At 44.9% G+C, this 24,343-nt stretch overlaps 1 protein-coding gene across 2 annotated transcripts; it reads left to right on the forward strand.

The window, feature by feature from the left end:
• The first annotated feature begins 973 nt into the window (after nt 1-973).
• Nucleotides 974-23,891, forward strand: Gpr173 (G protein-coupled receptor 173). Of its 2 annotated transcripts, XM_074062474.1 has the most exons (3): nt 974-1,983; nt 20,588-20,671; nt 21,014-23,891. In XM_074062474.1, exon 3 carries the CDS (start codon nt 21,111-21,113, stop codon nt 22,230-22,232), a length of 1,122 nt encoding a protein of 373 aa, XP_073918575.1. In that variant the 5' UTR covers nt 974-1,983; nt 20,588-20,671; nt 21,014-21,110; the 3' UTR covers nt 22,233-23,891. The 2 variants fall into 2 exon arrangements, with proteins under 2 accessions (XP_073918575.1, XP_073918574.1); XM_074062473.1 differs by lacking the exon at nt 20,588-20,671 and having other exon boundaries at nt 975-1,983.
• Nucleotides 23,892-24,343: the final 452 nt, after the last annotated feature.

Genomic DNA, 24,343 nt, shown 5'->3' on the forward strand with positions numbered 1-24,343 from the left:
TAATAGTTTCATTATCAGTCAATCCAAAAACTTACCAGATTAGTATTGCTGGGGACTTCAGATGCAGGTGCAAGTGTTCCAGACCTACAGTTTGGTTGCAGAGTATGGGTTTTTAAGGGAAGAGAGCAAATCCGATTCACTGCATCATCAGTGCCCAACAGTAGACCTACATGTGTTTAACAAATTAATGAACTGATATATGAGGGAAGAAAGGAAATAAAATTTTAAAATTCTTACATCAAGATCATTAGAATTGTCAAATGCTATAAATTAGTATTGCCACTGCAGCATCATTTGGTCCCAAATTAATCCCATCTGGGACAGAAATATTTTTTGTCTTCAAGAAACACCTGCTCGCCAGGGATTCTCTTCACCTGTCCCATTATGCTATCCCAGAACATGGCCTTGAGCATGGGATTATGCCTGTCTACTGGTCCAGAGAACATAAGGGTAGCATGGGAGACATACTCGCGGGGGCTATTCAAAGCTGGGCACATGTGCTCCTCCTCCATTTGCCCCCAGTCCACCTCCAGGCCCTACTCCCAAAAAACTCATTCTAAATAAGTTTCTCTCTCCTAGGTCTGAACACCTTAAACATCCCTCCCATCCCAAAGCTTCTGAGATACTTTCACCCACCTTTGTCCCAACCCATACTTCCCCACACCCTGCCTCCTCTGCACTTGTATCCCTGTGAGTTACTCCTTCAGCTACAGCCCTTTGGCCACCTCTCCCCACCTCCATGCATGCCTTTCTCCAGCGTCTCAGAAAGGCCTGAGCCTGATCTCCCCAGCCGGCTATTGTCCTGGCAGCACTGCTGCCACGCCAGCATCCCCACCCAATCAGCCAGCCAGCCAGCCAGCGGGCTGTTCCGGCCTGGCCAGTCCCCCTTCCCCGCCCCGCCCCAGGGAGGACCAGGCTGGTGGCTGGGTGTCTCCCTGACTGCTCAGCCTCCCTCCTTCCCTCCCTCTCCCTCCCTACCTCCCTCCCTTCTCCACCCGCCCCTGAGGCAGGGACCGTGCAAATCGAGGAGAGGGGGGGTCAGACAGGCTCAGTGGGGTCCAGCTTAGAGTCTGGGACTCCCCTCTCCCAGCCCTATCCAGGCTGGGTATCCCCAGCATCTTGGGACCTAGATTTGTGTGAGATGGGGTGATTCCCAGTCCAGGAAGTTCCTTCCGGCAGGCCCGTAGTGCCTTCGTCTTGCATCAAGGACCCCCCTCGGATGCTCTGAACCACCCTACTCAACCCGGATCTAAAACCCGGGACACAGCTATCAGGCCAGCCTCTCTCTCTCCACCCCACCCCCTCTTTCTGGCGTCCATCCCCTCCCCAACGCCACCTCTGCTGCTGCCTCTGGCTGTGGACCTGCACCTCTTCCCCATCCCCGCCAGGCCAGGGGAGCAGGGTGAGCCTGCATGACAGCCCCTCCTCCCGACCTGGGGCTCTCCCAGGCCATGGCCCTTGTGTTCCCAGGGAGGAGCTCCGGACCCTGAGCATCTGCTAGAGGCTTGACAGAGGCCCCGCAGGGACCGTGTCTTCTGAGGACAAAAGGCGGTGGCCAGCAGGCAGACGCGGGTGGTAGGGGGGATCGGGCAGCTAGGCAGGCAGTTGGGAAGCAGGGTCCAGAGGTAAGCTTCCCGTCCCAGCTTGGCAGTGGCACAAAGATGGGGGTGGGAGTGTGTAGTGAAAGAAGCACCTGCCAGGACCCCCACCTGCCAGCTTCTTGGGCACCCCAAGGCTGTGTACTGCCCACCTGGTATTCCCCAACACCCCCAGCCCTGCCTAGTGCACCCCTGTTGTGCCTGCTTCCCCTGATGCCAGCGATTTAGACCAGCCAGGCTGTATCCACAGCAATAGAAGCAGTAGTGTCACTGGCGACCAGATCACTGAGGGTCTCACAATGTGGCCTGGGCTGTGATTTATCCTGAGTGAAACAGCTTGAGCCCCCATCCTGGATTCCAAGACAGCCCTGCTGAGAGAGCCCAGGTAAGCAGGCAGCGTCCCTCTACCAAAGATGGGGGGCTGGGACTTCTCTTCTGTCTCCCCACACATTTCAGAGTCTCCATCACTGCCATGCTCCTGGTCTCTCTCTGTTAGTCTCTCTTTCTGCTCCATCACAGAGGCTGCTTGAGCACTCAAACCCAGAGACTGCTCCTCTTCCCCCATCTGTTCAACCTCAAATGTCCCATGAGAAAGGGAACCACCACCTGTTTCCCCACACCGGGTCTGCTTTTGTCATTATGGGTGTATTTTGGACATAAAGTTGTATTAATATTTCCTGTGTGCTAGCTGTGAAAGGGATGCCTGGAAGCCTAGCTGGCCATGTTCCCCTCACAATGCCTGCAGCTGCTTTCTCTCCCTCCTCTCCCTCCCCCTTCACTCTCCTCCAGGTTCTCTGGCCTGTTTGCAGGATGGGGTGTGTGTGTGTGTGTGTGTGTGTGTGTGTGTGTGTGTGTGTGTGTGTGTGTGTGTGTGTGTGTGTGTGTGTGAGACAGAGAGAGAGCACCTGGGTAGCATGTAAGTGGGTAGATATGACAGGAAATCTTGTAGACCAGACCACCTGCCACTCTTTCCTTCCTTCCTTTCCTCCTTCCTTTCTTCCCTCCCTCCCTCCTTCCTGCCTTCCTTCCTTCCTTCCTTCCTTCCTTCCCCTGTCTTTCCCCACAGGTAGTCTAGACTTTTGCTCACTCACCATGGAAGATACACTGTGATTCCTAGCTAGGGGGAGGAAGCTGCTGTAGAGCTAAAGAAAGGTGAGATGGGGTTGGGAAGCACTTCCAGACCCTAGACTGCCTGATGACTCTGAGGGGGCATGGGCCAAGTCACAGGACCACCAGGCACAACATGGTCATCCCCATAGGGTGGGCCCTAGCCTCTATCACATGGCTCTCTGTCTCTGTTTCAGATACCCATGTTGTATCTGGGACCACCAGATCTGTAGCCTTGTGCACAGTGGCCAGAGGTCCCTATATCTGAAGGGGCAGAAAAACCTGGTACATGGAGAGCATGGATTCTACCAGGGACTACTAGTTCTGCAACTTTAGTGGAAGCATGCCACTAAAACAACCTCAGTTTTGCCATGTGTCAGAGACTGGTAACCCTTCCTTCATGGGTGTGTGCAGGGATTAAATGAGTTGGTGCATGTAAATAAGGGATGAACATAGATGTGGCACAGAAGCAATGTCAGCAAAGCTCAGGGTCAGTATTGTTGCTGATCATTCTCAATTAATATTGCCATTGTTTATTTAGAGGAGAGTCTAGTAACTCTTCTCCAGGGTCTCTGCAGAAATCTGGAGAAGGCAGCAGGTGGGCAAGTGGGGGGGTGGGGAAGTTGGGTGAGAAGGCAGGAGCAGCACTATGTTGTTACTTATTTGTAGGAAATAAGTGGTAGCTGTGGCCAAAGCTTTCCGTCCCCAACCCACTCCAGGCTGCTTGTACATACACACACACACACACACACACACACACACAGAGAGAGAGAGAGAGAGAGAGAGAGAGAGAGAGAGAGAGAGAGACTTGATCCCCTGTGAGCCAGCAGAGGCCTTGCTTACAGCCTGCAGTGTTCCTGGCCCTGGTGATGAATGCGTCTCCCTGTTGAGGGGAGACTTGGCAAGAGTTTGGCCTGTGGTCAGTGGTTGGCAGGGCCTGGAGAGAAGGCTGAAGCTTCTGAAATCACACAGCTTTGGGTAGAGCTGGGGTGTGGTCCATGCAGCAGCCATATCTGTGGGGGACGGGTCCCAGGGGAGTTGTTCACCCAGACCCTGGGGTTGGGGAAGAGTGGGGTCTACTGACTGGCATCTGGGTGTGGAGGTGTGGTGAAACACAGAATGAGAGGTCGGGGACCAGGGGAGGAGTAGGAGAAGGGAAAAAACAGACCCAGAAAACCCCTCTGTGGGGACAGGGAAGATTGGGGCCTTGAAATAGAGTAGACTTTTTTAAGGAAGCATTTAGTGTGGAAGGGAGAGAACCCAGCTTGTTGTCTGAGGGCATCTGGGCCTGAGTGTGGATATAGATGTCCACTGAAAACATGTGGCTGAGCGTGCAGTCTGTGTGCATGTCTGCTCCCAGGCACTATGGGTGTGTATAAGTCTGTGTGTGTGATCAGGCCATGGGATGGTGTGTGGGAATGTGTGGGTATCTGGGTAGGTTTGTGTGTATGGGGGGGTATGACTTTGCATGTCTGTCTGGGTGAGCAAATGGACATGCTTGATTCTGACCCTTGTGTGGGTGTGTTTCTCTGAGTATATAGGCCTGTTGAATATGGTTGTATATGTGTGTGATACCTATTTGCCTTTGAGTGTCTGGTTATATGTATATGAGTGTGTGAATTTCAGAATGCTTAAGTAAGAATGTCCAATTAAGTGAATATCTACTTGTATCTGATTATGTATATTCATGTATGCTTACATGTGCCTGTGAGTGTGGGTTCATCTAAATGATGTGTTTTTGAGTATAAAAACATATGTGTATGTCGAGGCATGTAGCTGTGGATAAGTGTATGTGAACATGCTTCTGTGTGATGTGGGTGTGTCTGTCATATATTTGTATAAGTAGATCTATGGGTGAGTGATTATGTGAATTCTCTAACATTTTAAATTTTGTATGTGTACGTGTGTGCATATTTGCACACTGTCTATAGAGAAACCTATGTGTCCATATCTATTTAGGGAAACATGAGTGTAGATGGGCACACTAGAATAAAAAGAACTAGTTGTGCGGGTAAGGGAGAGCGTATGAATTGAAATATGTGTTTTGTGTATGCCTATGTATGCACATTGTATATGTGTATGCATACTAGCATATTATACACACATACATGCAAGACTGTGTGCACAGGTAAGTGGGTGCATTTGTATATATGTCTAATTGTGTTTGTGTATACACCATTATGTGTGAGTGCATATTTGATTGTGGTATGCATGAGTAACCATATTTCATAATACTGGGATGCACGTGTCTCACTATGTGTTTTGTTTGAATTTCTGAGTATGAGTGTGAATGTGTGTTTGAATAAGCCTGTGAGTGATTGTGCATGTATATGTGGTTGTATATGCTAGTAGGTGTGAACACCTAACCGTGCATGTGTTTGAGTGAACATATCTGTAAATATGCCTGTGTGTGTGCCTGTCTGTGCAGGTGTGTGAATCAAGCAGTTTGAATAGTTCTAATTATTTGCATTTGTGTTTGTATTTATTTACCTTTGTTTTGTCTGCACATATATTGTCGAACAACATAAGTAAATGTAAATGCACACCACTCTTGCCCTATAAGTACATTTGTGTGTGTGTGTGTGTGTGTGTGAGGATATCTTTGCATGCGTGTGTCTGTGATAAGTGTGGATCGATTCTTCTTGTGCAGATGAACAAGTTTGTGCAAGACTATGTGAGTGTAATTCCATGTGTGCATGTGTGTGAACATACCTTTGAGTTTAAGTCTGTCTGTGGGAATGTAGGTATAAATCATTCTTTCATTTATGTGGCTTTTTATTATGGATGAATAAATGTGTGTGATTGTAATGCTATGCATATCTGGCTGTGATAGTGTGTGTTTTGTGAGTATACCTATGTTTCCATATCTGACTGTGTGCATATGGGAATGAAGTTAATGTACAAGTCTATGCGCATGTGAATATGTTCATAGGTGTACATGCCTAGTTGCACATGTGTTGCATATGTGTTAGAATATTTATATATGTAAACATCATCTCATTTATAAACATGTGTATATCTGAGTGTTCATGTGTATGAGTACACCCACACAGATATGTGTATATATAAATATACATATGTGGTTATGACTGAGGGGGTGTGTATACCATTTGAGAGCTCTCATATTTCTTCATTATTGTATGTGTGATACAGTTAGCCTGTGGGAATGTGAAAGTATGCCTATGTTTGTGAGTGAATGTGTCATTCATGAATATGTCATGTGAATGTATGTCAAGCATGTGTCTACAATTAAGAGTAAATGGATATACACATGTGTGAGTGTGTATTACTGTGAGTGTACCTATATGTTTAGATGAATGAAGGTATTTATGCATCTGCATATGTCTGATGGTGTGTGAGAGAGGCCTGGACTTAGTCCTGTGCAGATGACCCTTATCACTGAGGGAGTGATAAGAGAGGGAACTTTTGAGTTTGTGTGACTTTCTGTGCACCTCAGCATGTTTATATGCATGTCTGAGAGTCAGTGCTGCCCTTATCAGACCAGATCTGTCTGTAACTGTGTAGACACAGTTCATGATCCCATTTCTGGAGCTTTTCTGCCCTTGACCATGTACTGGATCTTTGCGGAGGCCTCAGGATAATTTCTGTCATCATTCATATCCAAGAAGTGGGAACTACTTGTAGCTGATATCCTACTGGGGGAAGGGGGTCTATGGCCTCTTTAGAAAAGGATTCTTTGAAATACCAAGATCTCCCTTCCCATCCCACTATCAAAGGCCTAGGATAGAATGGCATTATATAGTACCTAGGGTTAGTAAGTGGTTTTTAGAGAACACCCGAATTCTGTCATGCAGAATTTTAGTTGTGTGTATAGTGTTGTTTACACAGAAAGAGAGAGAAAGGATGTGGACTGTGTATATATGAGAGAACATTTGTGTTTCTGAGAAGGTGTACATATGAGATATTTGGGTGTATTTGAGGAGGGAAGGGTGAATATGGGTGTGTGTAAATTGATCAATTTGGATAAAGGATGGTATAAGTGACAGTTTGGGTGTGACAGGGTGGGAATATGTGTGAGGATGTATATATTTGAGAGGTGTGTGAATATGGGTTTATCTGAAAGTGCCAGAGAGAATGGTGGCTTGTCTGGATAGTGTGTGTTTGAGAGTGTGACTGTATCTGTGTTTGTGTGTGTGTAAGAGACTGTGGGGGGATATGCAAATGAGAGCGCATGAGTGCATTGGTGTGGGAGTATTCAAGTGTGAGATACCTGGATGGTGTGTAGGCGTATCTAGGCAATCAAAGTATGTGATGGGGTGACTCTAGATGGTGTGTATAAGAGAATTTGGGCATATCTAGGTGAGGGTGGAAGTGTATGGGAGTGCATATGTAATTGGGGGCATCTATGGATGGTGTGAGGATGTATTTGGGTGAGATATATGTGTGTGTATGTGGTATATATGAGAGACCATTTTGTGATTTTGTGTGTGGAGTGTGGGTTGATCTGGGTGATGGTGATTAAGAGAGGATGGAGTCTGGATTGTGTGTGCATGTGTGTGTGAGAGAGAGTGTGTATGTATGTGTGTTCTGGTGTTTCTGAGAGTGTGGTAGGGTGTGAGAGCATGGATATGTCCAGTGGGAGGAGTGTGTATGTGTATCTGGATGGGGTATGAGAGTTTGGGCATAACTGGGCTGAGGGTGAATGTGGGAATGTCACATGTGGGTAAGATGTGGATGTATCCCAATCATATGTGAGAGAAAGTGTGCAGAAACAGTTGAGCTTGTTGATGCATTTGGATGGGGGGAGGGTCGGAGCATGGCTATATTTGGGTAAAGAGTGTGTAGTAAGGTTATTTGTGGATGGTATGTCTTAAGAGCTTGGTTGCATATCTGGGTGGAGAGAGAAAACTCCAGCTTTCTCTTCAGCTTTCTGAGTGTGTGAAAGAGAGAGTTTGGGCAGCATCTGGGTGGAAGTGTGTGTACGGAGTGTGTGGGTGCACCCGCGTGGTGTGGAGTTGATAGCATAGATACATCTGGGGAGTGAGGTGTGTGTGCGGGTGCACACAGATTGCCTGTGTGACAGTTGGATATATTTGAGTGGTGCATGTGTGTGTGTGTTTGTGTGGGTATAGATGTATCTAGATGGTGTGTGGGACTCTGAGTGGATCTTGATGGTGTATACAGGGTGAATCTGAACAGTGATGTATGAATGAAAGGGTGATGTACCTGAAGGGGGCTGTGCTTGGTTTGGGGGTTGTGCACGTGCACACATGCACACACCTAAAAGAGACAGGGAGAACACAAGAAAATATGGTTGTACATATGTCAGAGTGAAGGTTCTCTGAATTATAGTAGGTAGATATCTGAGTGCTCTGTGTGCCTATGTGTGTATATATATTTGGGTTAAGAATTTGTGAGTGTATCTAGGTGGGGTGTATCAAAGTGTAGTGCCTTTGGAGAGTGTGTGTGTCATTGTGGGTGTGTCTTGATACCGTGTATTTGAAAGAGAGATTGTAGGTGCGCCTGAGACAGTATGAAAGCTTTGAGTTGGGGGCCATAAGTCTGAGTGTATCTGACTATTGTATGTGAGAGAGTGGGTGGACTGAGCTGGAAATTGTGCAAGTGTGGCTGTATTTGGATGGAGTGCCTGTGAGTATAAATGTGTTTGAGACATATATATACATATATGGATAAGTGTATTTAGATGGGATGTGTGAGTGAGAGTGGGTGTATTGGTGTTGTGGTTACATCTGAAAGGTATGTGTAAGAAGAATGTGTGGAATGTGTGTATACCTAGATTGGGGCATGTGAGAGTATAGGTATATCTAAGTAAGATTGTGTGGTGTATGAGAGAGAGAGAGAGAGAGAGAGAGAGAGAGAGAGAGAGAGAGAGAGAAACAGAAAGAGAAAGTGGTGTGTGAGTATATAGGAAAGTCTGTGGGGGATGTTGAGTGAATCTGGTAAATGTGCATGTGGATTCCTCTGGATAGTGTGTGTGCTTGGGTATATTTCAGCGGAGAACGTATTTGAAAATGTGAGTGTATTTATATGTGAAGGTGTATTTTTCTGGATGCTGAGTAGATGATGTATCTGGATGTTTTGTGTGTTCAGTGGTGTGGGTGTTTCTGGGTCAGACTGTGATTGTAGCCTTATATATGAATGTGTATATGTCTCCTCAGGCATATATATCTCTGCTGGAATGTCTGTAATGTGAACATGTCCAGGTTTGTCCGTGTATGTAAGTAGGTGTATGTGGCCATTTGTGCTTGAGCATGTCAGTAAATGGGAGCTGGCTTGTGTTAGCACATGCTTGCACTGGAGTGGTATCTGTTATTTATGTTTGAGGTGAGTGTAGTTCTACATGTGATTAATTGAATCTGCAAGGTTTCTAGACAACCTTTAGGTTTGAATGCTAGTTCTATCATGTATTAGCTGTGTGGCTTTGGGCAAGTCACCTAACCACAACAAAGCCCTAGTGTCCTTATCTGTAAGGTGGGGGCATTTAAAAAAGTGCTTGGAATAGTGCCTAACACGTAGCGAGACCTCTCATGAGTGTTACCTATTACTATAATTATTATCTGCCCCAGTGGGTAACAGTACATGTCCATTTGCCAGTGCAAAGGTGATTTTCACATGCATATTTGCCCCATTATCTGCCCATGTTTAAGTGAGAAAATGAACTTACCCTCTTTGTATATAAGAGTGTATATAAAAGTGTATGTGTACTTAGATGTGTCTCAGTTTACATATAAAACCACAGATGTCTGAGAAAGAATGTGCATAAGGGTGAATAGAAGGGGTTGGAACTTGTGTGCATACTTCCCAGTGCACACTACTCTGGGTGAGTATGAGAACACACACACTCATATCTGTGGTAGTGCAATATCCGTGTGGGTGTGCATGTTCCCTGCATTGCTGGTATGTCTGCATATGTGAGCATGCCTCCATCTGTGTGTATACATACATGCCAGTGTGTTATTATCTGACTATGGAAACAGGTTTATAGTTATCAGTATGTAAATGTATGCATGTGAATCTCTGTTGTGCCTGCAAGTGTCAGGAGGTTGAAATATAGACTTATATGTGATGATGCAGGTGTGTGTGTGTGTTTATTGTGAAGGGCTTGTGTCTATATGGCAGTGTATATGTGTGGATCTGTGTTGTATGGGTGTATGTGTAGGTGTGAATGGGCATATACATCTGAAGATTTGTGTCTTTCTGTATTTATACGCCTCCATGGCGATGTGGGTATGTATTCATAAGTTTGCATTGTTCTACATATCTGCTTGCCTGAGTAATGTGCCCGTATTTGTGAGCATGTCTACATGTATGTGTGTCAGAGCAGATTTATGAGAGCGGCTTTATATAAAATAATGGGTTTTCATCTCAGTGTAACAGCCAGTGTGGGGCAGGGAGGGCCTGAATCTGTAAGATATGAATGGGACTTGACCTATGTCTGAATGTCAATTCTTCTGTCTTCACATACAGGATTATGTCTGAAATTGTGTGGGTGCATGCAATTAAGTTTGTATGTATGTCTTTTCAAATGTGAGTGTGTCTCTGCCTAGGCCCGTAGTTCTATACAAAGGCAGTTGTTGCATATTCTGGAGGGCTTTGCTAGCGAATAGGAACCCAGACACATGCCTAACTGTTGCTTTGTAGATGAGGGTTAATATGTGTGTGTGTGTGTGTGTGTCTGTATATGAGTGCCGGATTATGCCTATCAGCTGGTATAAGTCTGGATGGGAATGAAAATTTGAATTTCCATGTACACATGAGCCCACGTGCACATACCTGTGTGTGTGCTAGTGTTTATATGCAATATGACTAGATGTAAATGTGTTAGGGTAGTCAGGACCCAGCACTCAGAAAATGAAATCTTTTTATGGCACGTAAGGGTAAACTAAAGAGGATTTAAGGGTACTAGGGCTTGGTGAGATGAAATTCCTTACATTTTCTCCATAGTGTACAATTGTAAGAGAAAAAAGTGAGTGCAGAGTTTTGGTAAGTTATTAAATATTGAATTTGAATACAACTTTCAAATAAAATCTTTTCAAAATTTTTTCATGATACACTTGAGTTCACCTCTTGGAAAATAACATTTTTATTCATTGATAGGAATTTGTGTTCGTCAACATCTGTGTCCACTGTTTTTGAGCCTCTGGGTCATGACTGCCTTAGTTTACTTTATTGTCATTTGATTCATTTGTGGTTATTTTAATCTGGATTTGATGAGTCTGTTGGTGCTGAGCATAGATCTTCTACGTTGAATTATTGTACTTCTTGGCGAAAAACCAAACTAAACAAATGAAGCAAGTAAACAACTGGTAGTTTTGACACAGATTAAAACTGGCATCATGGTCTTCCACTTCTTGATCTTGGAAGTCATGTTGAAGTCAAGACCTATTCCATAGAGGTTATTCAGGCACATTTTGCCATTAGTCCTCCATTCTTTGCTTAATGTGTGAAATGTAGCTTCACAATTCTTCAAGTCAGCAAAGCTCACCTCAAAAACATGAGCTTTAGGGTCATCAGGTACCATTTTGGCTTCTCTAAAGCATCAGATCCAGTTTCTAGTGCTCAGTATGGCTCAGTATGGTATGGCTTTCACACCATACCATCTTGTCCTAAGAAATGAAATAACTACTTTTGTGTGACTTCGTTTTCTACCTCCCCTTTACAACTCACTTTCTCTTGTCATGCTCAGGCAGAGACCCAGGGTTTTTTCTCCAAATAGCTACATGATGTCTTGATAGTCACAGTCAACAGGAACCTGCTTACAAAAGTAGGTGTAGCAAATGGTATGTGTCTATATATACTTTCTCACCAATAATCAGAATCTGGATAGTTCAGTCTTTGAATTGTGAGCTTCAAAGAGAAAATTCTGCTGGTTTTTTTTTTTTTTGGCCGCACAGGTTTTGAACTCAGGGCCTTACACTTGCTAGGCAGGTGCTCTACCACTTGAGCCATGCCTCCCCCCAGGATTCTGCCTTTAATCTACCACCTTTCTTTTCTTTCAATCAAATATGATGCTGAAATTTTTTGTAACACTCATGAATTTTGAATCCCACAGAAAATTTTCATTTGAGTATCTCAAAATAATGATGGAACTTTTCCCCTAAGTAAATGCAGAGTTCACTCTATACATTCTAATAAATCTTCTTTCATATTCAAATTGTAGCACCAAGTAAACATCACCCAGGCAGCCATACTTGACCTCACTTCTCCTAAGTTGAAGTCTTGCTTCTAATCTATAAACCTTGTTGGTACTGGATACTCCTATATACGGTATTTTGAGTGTCTTTAAAGTTTTTAATGTAATTTTTTTTTTGGTAGGACTGTGGTTTGAACTCAAGGCTTGCCCTTGCAAAGTGGGCACTCTACCACTTGAGCCACACCTCCAGCCCATTCTGCACTGGTTAGAGATGGGGGGGTCTCATGAATTATTTGCCTGGGCTGGCCTGGAACCACATCCTCTCAGTCTCAGCCTCCCAAGTAGCTAGGATTATAGGCTTAAGCCACCAGCACCCGGCATTCAATGTAATTTTATTCTTGTGTTCAACAAGCCATTTGTTGAAGCTGGTAAACATCAAATCTGTGAAGTAAGAACAATTCACAAAGAAATACTTAAATGTTTCTTTTAGGTCATGATTTTTTTAACAAAATCCTTACACACTTAGGTTTAAAACAACAGAGAAAGGTGTGCAGATCCCAGTTCTTCACAGAAAGCTGAACGATAGGTGGAGAGAGTCTTGGACTTAGTTAAATTCACCAGTATCATATACTGTGGAAATTAGACTTAACACAATCTTTTACAGGTAAATGAAACTTGGTGTTATCAGAGCAACTTCTGCCATCACAATAGCAGCATCAGTCCACACACTAATGCAGAGTTTCCACAATATTTCAAGGTATTCATGAATTAACTCACATAATTATTATTTTTTGGTGGTATTGAGGATTGAACCAAGGGCCTCTTGCATGTTAGCAAAGTGCTCTACCCCTTGAGCCACACCCCCAGTCCATTGAAGGGGCCAGCAGACCTTAGTGATTTTTGAAAACTGATTTTTCTCTGCATTCTTAAGAAAGCAACACTCTTGAAACAAAGCATAAAGACCTAGACTTATTTATATGAATCAACTCAGACTCTTGTAAAGTTTCATTCATTTACTGACAAATATTTTGCCTAAAAATAAAAGATAATAATTATGCAAAACCACCAAGAACCAGATATGACTAATTTTAATAGCATATGTCAATAACAAGTAAATAAATAAATAATAAAATCAAGAAATAATAAAAATGGTGTGTTGTAATGCTTTTAAAGAAGTACTTTTAGAACTAGATCCTGAATTGTGGTATGTATGAAGTGGTGTAATAGACATGCTTCTGAATACAGGAGGTGAGGGAAATAGATGGATAGGGTTACAGCAGAAGAAGACTGGATTTGATTAGATACACTGAGATTCATTAATGTTCCCTCTGCTTTTTTATGTTTGAAATTATCTATAATATAGTTGTTTTTATAAAGAAGGAACAATAAAGGAAACAAACAAAATAATTCTATTCAGTATAGGAACACCTAACACTATACAATACAGATTGAGCATTCCTAATCCAAAACTCTGAAATCCAAAATGCTCCAAAATCTGAAAGTATTTGATTGACAGTATGCCACAAGAGGAAAATCCTACACTTGACCTCACAATCAAAATGCAGGTGCTCTAAAAGTATTGCATAAAATTACCTTCAGGCTTATATTTAAGATGTATACAAAACACAAATGAATTTCATGTGTAGACTTGGGTCCCACCCCCAAGATATCTCATTATAGCTATGTGAATATTCCAAAATCTGAAGCATTTCTGGTCCCTCTGATTTTCAGATAAGGGATCTCAACTTGTCCATAAATGCCATAATCATACAACCCTTCCTCTTCTTTTCTTCTTTTTTTGTGATGCTAATGCTAGGCCTTGTACATGCTAGTCAAGCAGTCTACCCCAAACCACATTTCCAGGCCCTAATGTTTCTATTTTGTAGGGAAAAACAGCATGGAAAAGTATGAACAAGATTAATTTTTTTTGGTGGTACTGAGGTTTGAACTCAGATCCTCATGCTTGCTAGGCAGGAGCTCTGCCACTTGAGTCAGTCTGCCAGACCTGTTTTGTGTTGGGTATTTTCGAGATAGAGTCTTTAGAACTATTTCCTTGGGTCTGGTTTCGAACCTTGATCCTCCTGATCTCTGCTTCCCAAGTAGCTAGGATTACAGGTGTGAGCCACCAGCACCTGGCTAGAACAAGATTAAATTAAATGAAAAACAAAAACTGTAATCATATATATAAATGAAACAAACAAACAAAAAACACCTCTCCCTGATGATAGACAAGTGCAAAATAATAATAAGATTATCTGTAATGTTCCCATAGGAAGTGATAAAAATATTTACAACTTCCCTTTTTCCACCACCTCTTGGAGCTGCTCTTGCTCTACTCACTGCTATGACAAGTGCTCACCAGCCAAGCAGCTATGCCCATGTGTCCACCTATCAGTGCAAGAGTTAGCTGGTCTATGCATCTGAACCCACTGATCCCTGGAAATATATCTGTTGCAGTGTGTGTATATCAGAAAGTGAATGTGTGCAGGGCATTGGTGGCTCACGCCTGCGACCTTATCTACTCAGGAGGCAGAGATCAGGAGGATCTTGGTTCAAAGCCAGCCTGGGCAAATAGTTCTGTGAGACCATATCTCAAACACACCCTTTACAAAAATAGAGCTGGTGGAGTGGCTCAAGGTGAAGACCCTGAGTTCAAGCCCCAGCCCCAGTACCCCCCAAAAAAAGAAAGTGAATGTATGTGTGAGAGCAAATTGATACATTTACACACATTTGCAAGTGTCTGTGTGTCAGCATATCTACATGCATTAGAGATTTTCATCTGTGTTTAGTTGTACTTGCATTTTGCTACAGTATGTGCGTGCATGTGTGTGTGTGTGTGTGTGTGAAAGACAGAAAGTCTATTCTTGTGCATGTGTGTTGGAGCTGTTGTACATCTGTGCAATGGATAACAGTATATATGTAAATGGGTGTGTATATATGTAGATATCTGTGTTGGTGAGTGTGCCTAGTCTGTGTAAGAGGGCTTGAATTGGTCTCTTTCTGGTAAAACTGTGTGCACATATGTGAGCGGTTTTTTACTTGCCCGTTTTTTTTCTCTGTGCAAATATATCTGTAGGTATCTGAGGGGAAGCCTGTACACATTCCTGGGGGCAGCAAGTGTGTGTTTGCTGGTGTATGTAAGTGACTTTGAATCTGAGTGTAGGTGTGTGTAACAGTGTGTATATATGTAACAATGTAGGCATGCCTCTGTGTACATATCTGTATTGTAGTTTGTCTGAATTTGTGAGAGGATTTGAGTAATGAGCTATACCAGCTCAATGGGTATATGAGTCCATGTGTAAGTGACATTAGGTTTGATTGTGTGTATCTATCAGTCATTGTTGAAGAGTTCATGTGGGGGGGGGGAGTGTTAGGAGAGTTACAAATGTGATTTTGTGGGCCATTGTATATGTGTGTGAAAGAGTGAGTCTCAGTGTGTCTATATATGTGAACAATTCTGAGCCCTCACTTACCCAATGAGCTCTTTTATGTAACATATTTGTAACATTCCTTTACTATTTGGAGATGGAGTTCTTAGATAATATAATCTTTCTGCTATGTAATTTCAAAAGAAAATCTATACAGTATCTTATGCAATATTCATATTGTATTAACTATAATACAAATAAGAATTAAAGGGAAGTGATTTATAAGAAAATAACTTGCATTTCAATATGTAAATACTTGGATGTGGCACCCTGCAGGAGATTCAAGAAAGCAATTAGAGGCTTGTAAGGTCTTATAATAAATAAATATGGATTTAGTAGAAGGGGAAAAGTCAGACACATAGTGTACACGAAAATGGCAGAGACTTCAGGTTTAGATTTTACAAAAATGATTCCATAGGAAGTGCACTGCAAACCAGAAGGTACCATCTCTTCTTGACACACGTGACAGCCACATTCCTGGATAATTTGGGGTACCTTAAAACCAGGAGAAAAGTGTGTTGATCTGTGAAACAGATTCTAGGTTCAGTGAATTATAAGTTCAAAGTCCTAGGGGATGTAGGACGTGGTGGTGTGGGACTGCCCTGCATATCACTGGATGGTCAACAGCCTCCCTTTCCGGACCCCTAAATATTAGGGCACTACACCCTAGTTAGCATTGATTGTGCCAATCAAAAATGCTCCTATAAGTTTTCAAAATGTCCTCTGGGGGGCAGTAATGCCTCTGTTGAGGATGAAGTGGTAGTGCTAAGGCACGGTACAGTGAAGAGGCAGAGAACCATATCTAAACCCACCTTCTTATGTGTATGTGTGTGTGTGTTCCCCCATGTTAACAATAGGCTGTGTTCATGGGAGGCTGTGAGTGTGTAGGTCTGCGCACGAAGGTGTTCAGGCCCAAGCAGGTGTGCTCTGTGCGTGCACAAGCATCTCTTGCCTCTGTACTCAGGAACATCCCCACCATTCTTACAGTCTCCCCAGCTTTCCTAGTAACATCAGGTTTTTAGTTGTTTGCTGTCTTGTTTGGGGATTTTTTGTTTTGTTGTTTTATCATTTGTTTTTAAGGTGACTCTAGGCTATATATTATTCACCTTCTCAGTCTTAGTGTGTCTCTTGGTGTCTCTCCATGTTTCCCTCCCTGTCTCCATCTTTCTGTTGCTGTGTCTCTATCTCTGCCTCTGTCTCTCTCCAGCTTCTCTCTCTGTCTCTCACTCCCCACCCTTACCCTCATCTCTCCTTAGTCTTCTAGATCTTTCTTTCTCATCCCCAGCCAATGGTTGCTCCAGAATTCTGGTGGGGGGCAAGGGGGCCACCAAGCCATGAGGAGTTGAAAGAGAGCACACCAATCCCACTTTTCCCAGCCTTTGCCCTAACACCCTCTTTTGCCAGTAGGCCACCACCTCTGAGACTTCGTGGTGCCATCAAAAAAGCTTGGTTCTAACCAGGTGCGCTGCTTCATGCCTATAATCCTAACTACACAGGAAGTAGAGATGGGAGGATTACATCAAGGTTTGAGGCCAGCTAGGGAAAAAAGCTAATGAGACCCTATCTGAAAACTAACCAAAGCAAAAAAGGCTGGAGTTGTAGCTCAAGTGGTAGAGTGTTTGCCTAGCCAAGCATGAGGCCCAGTTCAAACCCCAATACTGCCATAAAAGAAGAAGGAGGAGGAGGAGAATGGGGGAAGATGGAGAAAGAGAAGGAGGAAGAGGAGGAGAAGAAGAAAAGCCTGGTTCAAGGTGACTGTGGCTGGCCAGGTTGGACTAGACAGAAAAACAATGCAGAGGGGACACCTTTTGACTGGGAGACAGTGGGTAGGAAGACATCTACTCAAGCCCAGCCCAGCATCAGCAGTAACCCTGAGCTTCTCCAGCTTCTGCCCAAGTAGCCCAACTGCCTTCCCTCTGGTACCTGCCTGTTGCCTTGTCACATCCCCACTTTCCCTGCTTGACCATAGTTCCCTTATTTTCCCCCAGGCTTTCCAGGCTGCTGTCACTGCCAGATGTGCTCCCCAGGCCACTCTTTGAGCAAATCCTATCCTGGTGCCACTAGGAAGCCCCCTCCACCCACCAGCCCATTTAGTCCCCCAAATAATTCTGTTGGCATCTTTTCACAGATAGTCTCCTACATGCACTGTACTGCTCTTTTAGAGGAGAGCAAGTAAGTCTCTAATCCCTATCCTCACAAAACTTTCCTTCTAAAAGGACTCATCATCAGGCAATGCCACAAATTTTAAAAATAAATTAAATAGTAAATTAGAAGAGAGAAATTTAGGAAGAAAAATAAAGATGGGGATGTTACGACCTCTCACCTGGATTACTAAAGGAACCTCCTCAGTTGTCCTCCACTTTCACCTTTTCCCCACACAATCTGTTCTCACAGCAGCAAGTGGGATCCTATTCAGTCCTAAGCCCTATCATGTCTCTCCTCTGCTCAAAACCCTCCTGTGACTCCCATCTCATTCTGAGTCAAAGTTCTTGTTATGACTTCAGTGATTTTTTTCTTTTTGCAATAATGGGGTTTGAACCCAGGGTCTTCCACTTACTAGGTGGGCTCTCTATCATTGAGCCACACTCCCAACCCCAAGGTTTTTTTTTGTTTTTTGTTTGTTTGTTTGTTTGTTTGTTCTGTGGTGCTGGGGCTTGAACTGTGATCCTCTTGATCTCTGGTTGCTTCCTGGGTAGCTAGGATTACAAGTGTGAACCACCAGCACACAGCCTCAGCTTGTTTTTGTTTTTTGTTGTTGTAGTGATATTTTGCTTTTTGTTTTTAATATTTTGTTTTGTAGCCTTTTTTTTTTTTTGGTGGTGGCAGTGATGGTTCTGGAGTTTAAACTCAGAGCCTCACACTTGCTAAGCAGGCGCTCTACCACTTTACCAGCCTTGTTTTTTTTTTAAGATAGGGTCTTGCAAACTGTTTTGCCTGGGCTGGCCTCGAACCACAATCCTCTTACCTCCACCTCCCTAGTAGCTGGAATTACAGGTGTGCACCACCATGACTGACTCCATGATCTGCCTTTGCTGCCTTTCTGACCTCACCTCCCAGCACTTTCCCTCACTCACTATTCCACCCACTGTAGCCTCCTTGCTCTTCTTCAAATGTACCATGAACAGTCCCACCTCAGGGCCTTTGCTGTGACTGTTCCCCTGCCTGCAGTTCATTTCCCCCAAATAAGGTCTTTGCTTAGATGACACCCCTCTGTGAAGCCTTCCCTGTCCACCTCATCCAAAATTGCAATCATCTTCCCCATTCCTCCTCTGGCACTTCCTATCATCCTTTCTTCCTTTATGTTTACTCAAGGAACTTATCATCTGATATACTAACTTCACCCTCTCTCTCTTTTTTACTTTTTTGGTAGGATTGGGGTTTGAACTTAAGGCCCTTGCAAAGCAAGCATTCTACCATTTGAGCCACATCTGCAGTCCATTTTGGTCTGGTTGTTTTGGAGATGGGTTCTTGTGAACTATTTACCCAGACTTGCCCTTACCATATCCTCCTGATCTCAGCCTCCCAAGTAGCTAGGATTATAGACATAAGCCACTAGCACCCAGCTCCTTGTCTCTTCTTATTACCTAGAAGGTCACTGCTTGAGGCCAGGGATCTTTACCTGTCTGATTCACAGCTATGTCCTCAGGGCCTAAAGCAGTGCCTGGCGTGCAGTACATGCTCGATAAATATTTTTTCAGTGAATACCTCCATCTTTATATTCAAACATACTCTCAGTGGGCACTGGTGGCTCACACCTGTAATCCTAGTACTTGGAAGGCAGAGATCAGGAGGATCATGGTTCAAAGCCAGCCTGAGCAAATAGTTTGAAAGACCCTATCTCAAAAAAAACCCAACACAAAATAGGACTGTAGTTGTGGCTAATGTGGTAGAGCACCTTCCTAGCAAGCGTGAGGCCCTGAGTTGAAACCCCAGTACTGCCAAAAAAACAGGTGTTGGTGGCTCATGCCTGTAAGCCTAGCTACTCAGGAGGCAGAGATCAGGAGGATCACAGTTCAAAGTCAGCCGGGGGAAATAGTTCCTGAGACCCTATCTCGAAAAAACCCATCACTAAAAAGGGCTAGTGGAGTGACTCAAGATGTAGGCCCTGAGCTCAAAACCCAGTACTGCAAAGCAAACAAAAAAAAACCATACTCTCCTCCATACCCAAAATAAAAACCAAAGTTGTCATTATGACCCAAAGACCTCACCTCCTACCGCTTTCTCCTTCAGTCACACTATTTTGGCAACACTCGTCTTCCTGCTGCTCCTCAAGCATGCTAAGCACATTCCTGATCATGAAATTAAAATCCAGTGAGTGGCAGCCAGCATTAAAAAACATGAAATAGAATAGAAATGAATGGGGTACATTATAGATAGGATTTTATGAAACTTTAGTTGAGCTGTGTCTGAACGTGTACATGTGAGTACTGAGTTGTGATGTAAAATGTCCTTTTATTCTGTTCTTGAATTAGCATATATTAATAATATGAGGGTGTTTCATTGTGATAATTCCATAGATGGATACAGTGTACCTTGTACAAGTTCACCCCCTCCATTATATTCCCATCTTCCTTCTCTCTCCTCTCTCTTTTTCAAACAGTGTTTGGTGGGCTTCATTATGCTGTCTTCAAACATGTAATGTAACTTGATCTTCTTCACCCCTCAATATCCTTTCCCTCTCCCCCTCCTGTTGATCCCCCAAGACCATCTGCCTTTCACATTCATGTCCTGTTACTTTTTATCATCATCATCATTTTAGTTCTACCTTCCACAAATGAGTGAAAACATGCACTATTTGGCTTTGGGGCTTGGCTTTATCTCTCTCAACATTATGATCTCCAGTTTTACCCATTTTCCTGCAAGTGACACAATTTCATTTTCTTTTATGGCTGAGTAATATTCCATAGTATATATTTCCTTTATCCATTCATTGGTTGTTGGGCACCTCAGCTGTTTTCACAGTCTGGGTATTGTGAAGAGAGCTGCAATAAACATGGTTATAGAGGTATCTCTCTTGTATATTTATTTATACTCCATCAGATACATGCCAAAGAGTGGTATGGAGGGGTCAAAATTAAGTCTATTTGTAGTTTTTTGAGGATTTCCACAGTGGTTGCACTAGTTTACATTTCCACCAGCAGTGTATGAAACTTCTTCCCCGCCCCAATCCTCATCATTATTTGTTGTTTGTTTTCTGAATGATTGCCAATCTGACTAGGGAAATGCAAATTAAAACGTCCCTTTTACTAGGGTGGATGTTTGCTTTTTTTTTTTTTAAGTTTGAACTTTAGGGCTTTGCAAAGGGGGAGAAGAGCTTCACCAGAATCCCCACCCCACAGGCCTATCAATGGAGGAAGCAGGTAACAGAGGACATCCTGAAAGATGAAGCATCCACACCCAGCAAGGAGGGGATAGGAGCACGAGTGAGTCTGGCACAGGACCTGACCTCAGCGTGGGAGTCAGTGGGCAGAACTAGCAGACACACTAACCTTGCCCTTCCTATTTCTTCTTCACCTTTCCTTTCCATCTGTTTCTGTCTCTTGCTTATCTCTTTCCCTCTCACATCACTTTCTCATCCCTCATTTCTGTGTTTTTTTCTACCCATTTATACCTTTGTTGCCATTCTCCTCTCTCTCTCTCTCTCTCTCTCTCTCTCTCTCTCAATCTTTCCCACTCTGTCTCTGTGTCTGTGTACGGTATTCTGACTCCTGCTCTCATCTCTCTGTCTCTTTGTGTCTGTGCCCTCCCATTGTCCCCATTTGCAGGTGCAGCCCAGCAGGACAACTGATGGGGTCCCCCAGGACCCATCGAGTACCCAACTGGCTGACCCCATAGGGTTGGGAGTAGCCCTTGCCCCTCAGTATGGCCAACACCACAGGAGAGCCCGAGGAGGTGAGCGGCGCACTGTCCCCACCATCAGCATCGGCTTACGTGAAGCTGGTGCTGCTGGGACTTATCATGTGCGTGAGCCTGGCAGGCAACGCCATCTTGTCCCTGCTGGTGCTCAAGGAGCGTGCCCTGCACAAGGCTCCTTACTACTTTCTGCTGGACCTGTGCTTAGCCGATGGCATACGCTCTGCCGTCTGCTTCCCCTTTGTACTGGCTTCTGTGCGCCATGGCTCCTCGTGGACCTTCAGTGCACTCAGCTGTAAGATTGTGGCCTTTATGGCCGTGCTCTTTTGCTTCCATGCAGCCTTTATGCTGTTCTGCATCAGTGTCACCCGCTACATGGCCATCGCCCACCACCGCTTCTACGCCAAGCGCATGACACTCTGGACATGCGCAGCTGTCATCTGCATGGCCTGGACCCTGTCTGTGGCCATGGCATTCCCACCTGTCTTCGATGTGGGCACCTACAAGTTTATCCGGGAGGAGGACCAGTGCATCTTTGAGCATCGTTACTTCAAAGCCAATGACACCCTGGGCTTCATGCTTATGTTGGCTGTGCTCATGGCAGCCACACATGCCGTCTATGGCAAGCTGCTCCTCTTTGAGTATCGTCACCGCAAGATGAAGCCAGTGCAGATGGTACCAGCCATCAGTCAGAACTGGACATTCCATGGCCCTGGGGCCACCGGCCAGGCTGCTGCCAACTGGATCGCCGGCTTTGGCCGAGGGCCCATGCCACCAACCCTGCTGGGTATCCGGCAGAATGGGCATGCAGCCAGCCGGCGACTGCTGGGCATGGACGAGGTCAAGGGTGAAAAGCAGCTGGGCCGCATGTTCTACGCAATCACACTGCTCTTTCTGCTCCTCTGGTCACCTTACATTGTGGCCTGCTACTGGCGAGTGTTTGTGAAAGCCTGTGCTGTGCCCCACCGCTACCTGGCCACCGCTGTTTGGATGAGCTTCGCCCAGGCTGCCGTCAACCCGATCGTCTGCTTCCTGCTCAATAAGGACCTCAAGAAGTGCCTGAGGACTCATGCCCCTTGCTGGGGTACAGGAGGTGCCCCAGCTCCCAGAGAACCCTACTGTGTCATGTGAAGCAGGAGGGTAGGCAGACAGGCAGGGAAAAGGTCATAGCCACCATGATGGGGCCAAGAGCAAGGGAGGGGTGGGACCCCACACAGGAGCCTTCTTTTCAGAGCTCCAGCCCCAGCCCCTCAAACTATCCTTAATCGAGGCATCTTTGCCAACACCTCCCCAGGGTGGGAGACTGGGTGGGGAACAGGGAAAGAGGCATTTCTAGTTTTGTGGAGCCTGTCTCCACAGCCTCCTTCTCCACTTCTACAATCTCTCTCTCTCTCTCTCTCTCTCTCTCTCTCTCTTCTGACAATTCAGAAAAAGAAAACAAAATTGAAATGCAGGTTTTTCTACTAACAGCTGAGGAGACAGGCTTTCTTGCTTTAATGTCTCTCCTTCTGACATTGTCCAGAAGGGAGAAATTTGTCCTGTAAAATAGATTTCCAGAGCTCTTGCTGTCCCTTCTGCTCCCATGCACATTCCCCTTCCAAGTCCTTTAGCAAGGCCTGGATGTTTAGGGAGAAATTGATCCAAGGCTGCTGACAAGAAGGACCAAGGGAGTGCTGAGTTCTAGGGGAGCAAAGATGTTTAATTGCTATGTTGTGTGCAATGTTGTTTTCGGCTAACACTGGTCCCAAGCTCAGTGTCCTCTCCCTCCCCACCATGTCCATACCTCCCAAGTGTTTCTTGCAGATCTGTTTGAGAAGCCAAGGAGGTAGGGAGGAGGGCTCCCAGGATGGGCCCAGGGTAGGTGAAGAAAAGGATAGCAACTGAAGTCCTTAAGCTGAGGAAACACAGCTTGGCTGCATTCGCTCATGCTGCCTCCTGGATTCCCCATCCCCTCAACTCTTCTTCCTGAGGGTAGACATTCACTCCAGTCCTGCTAGGGCTGATGTGGGTGCCATGCAGGCAGGGACAGCCCCCCCAGGAACTGTATGGAGGAAGCTGAACTCCCCAGAGTAGCTGGACCCCAGAGCCTGGGATCAGAGCTTAATTGAACCCCAGAACTGTCTCTTAGGTTCACACTACTTTTTTGAAGATGGACATTCTTTTGGGGGCCTTGGTTACTAGTAGTGCTACAAACTCCAAGGCACTGTGGAATTGACTCCACTTATATTTGACCTCTTTTTGTCCTCCTCAAGCCTCAGGGGCCTCAAGCCCCTCCTTGGTTGCCCTTGGCCTTCTGAGTCTTCAACCCCAAATGTCCTTCCTCTCAACAGACCTCCTCCACTTCTGCCTTCCACTCTTACCTACACCCAAAGTGGAGCAGCCTGCAGCCAGAGTCCCCAAGCTAGAGGTCTCAAGCCTGGCTCCCATAGGGCAGAGTCCACTCTGTGTTTACTTCAAAGCCAGTTCTGTGGACCACTGAGTCAAACTAGCCTGAACTTTCCCAGATTCTCTGTCCCCTTCTCATTTCCTACAGGAGCAGGGATCTATCTGTATTTATCCACTCCCTTTCCCTTCTTTATCGAAGCCCCTGTCCTAAGGTCCCTCCCTATCGCAAGACAGCCCCCAAACTGGGGAAGCCTTGACTCAAAAGTAATGAGGAGGGCACTCTAGGCAGGAGAGACATTAATGCGCTTGGCTGTAGAGTGGCCCTGGAAAGGCAGGCCAGAATGGCTGAGGGGCTGAGAGTGGGGAGTACCTATTCTCTCAGTGATAGCGATGGGGGTGCCTTTCTGAGGGGATGGGGTGGGAAGATCAAGAGGGTGGGGGGTAAATAGGGTACACTCAGGAGGGCTTTCCTCCATTTCTTTTTTCTAATTGCCTGGATTCACCATTGGATTTTGTAAATGGAAAAACTGAAATGAACTATGCTATATTGGATGTTTTCTCTTTCTGTGTGTGTGTCTGTATGTATGTGTGTGTCTGTGTCATGTGGGGAGATATGATTGAATGAGGCAATGTGTGTCTGTGTGACTTTGTGTAGGGGGGCAACCCTGAAGAAAACTTGCCTGTTGCAAACGTGAGCAAATGTCGCTACGTGAAGACATAACACACACACACATACACACACACACACACATTTAGCTGAGAGGAGACAAACTACAGTACGTCCCTGCAACAGGAAATAGAGTGCTCAGGAGTTGGAATTTGGAAATTCTATGTATGTATGTAGCAAGAGAACTGAC

The sequence above is a fragment of the Castor canadensis genome, chromosome X (genome assembly GCF_047511655.1).
Source record: "Castor canadensis chromosome X, mCasCan1.hap1v2, whole genome shotgun sequence".
Lineage (NCBI taxonomy): Eukaryota > Metazoa > Chordata > Mammalia > Rodentia > Castoridae > Castor > Castor canadensis.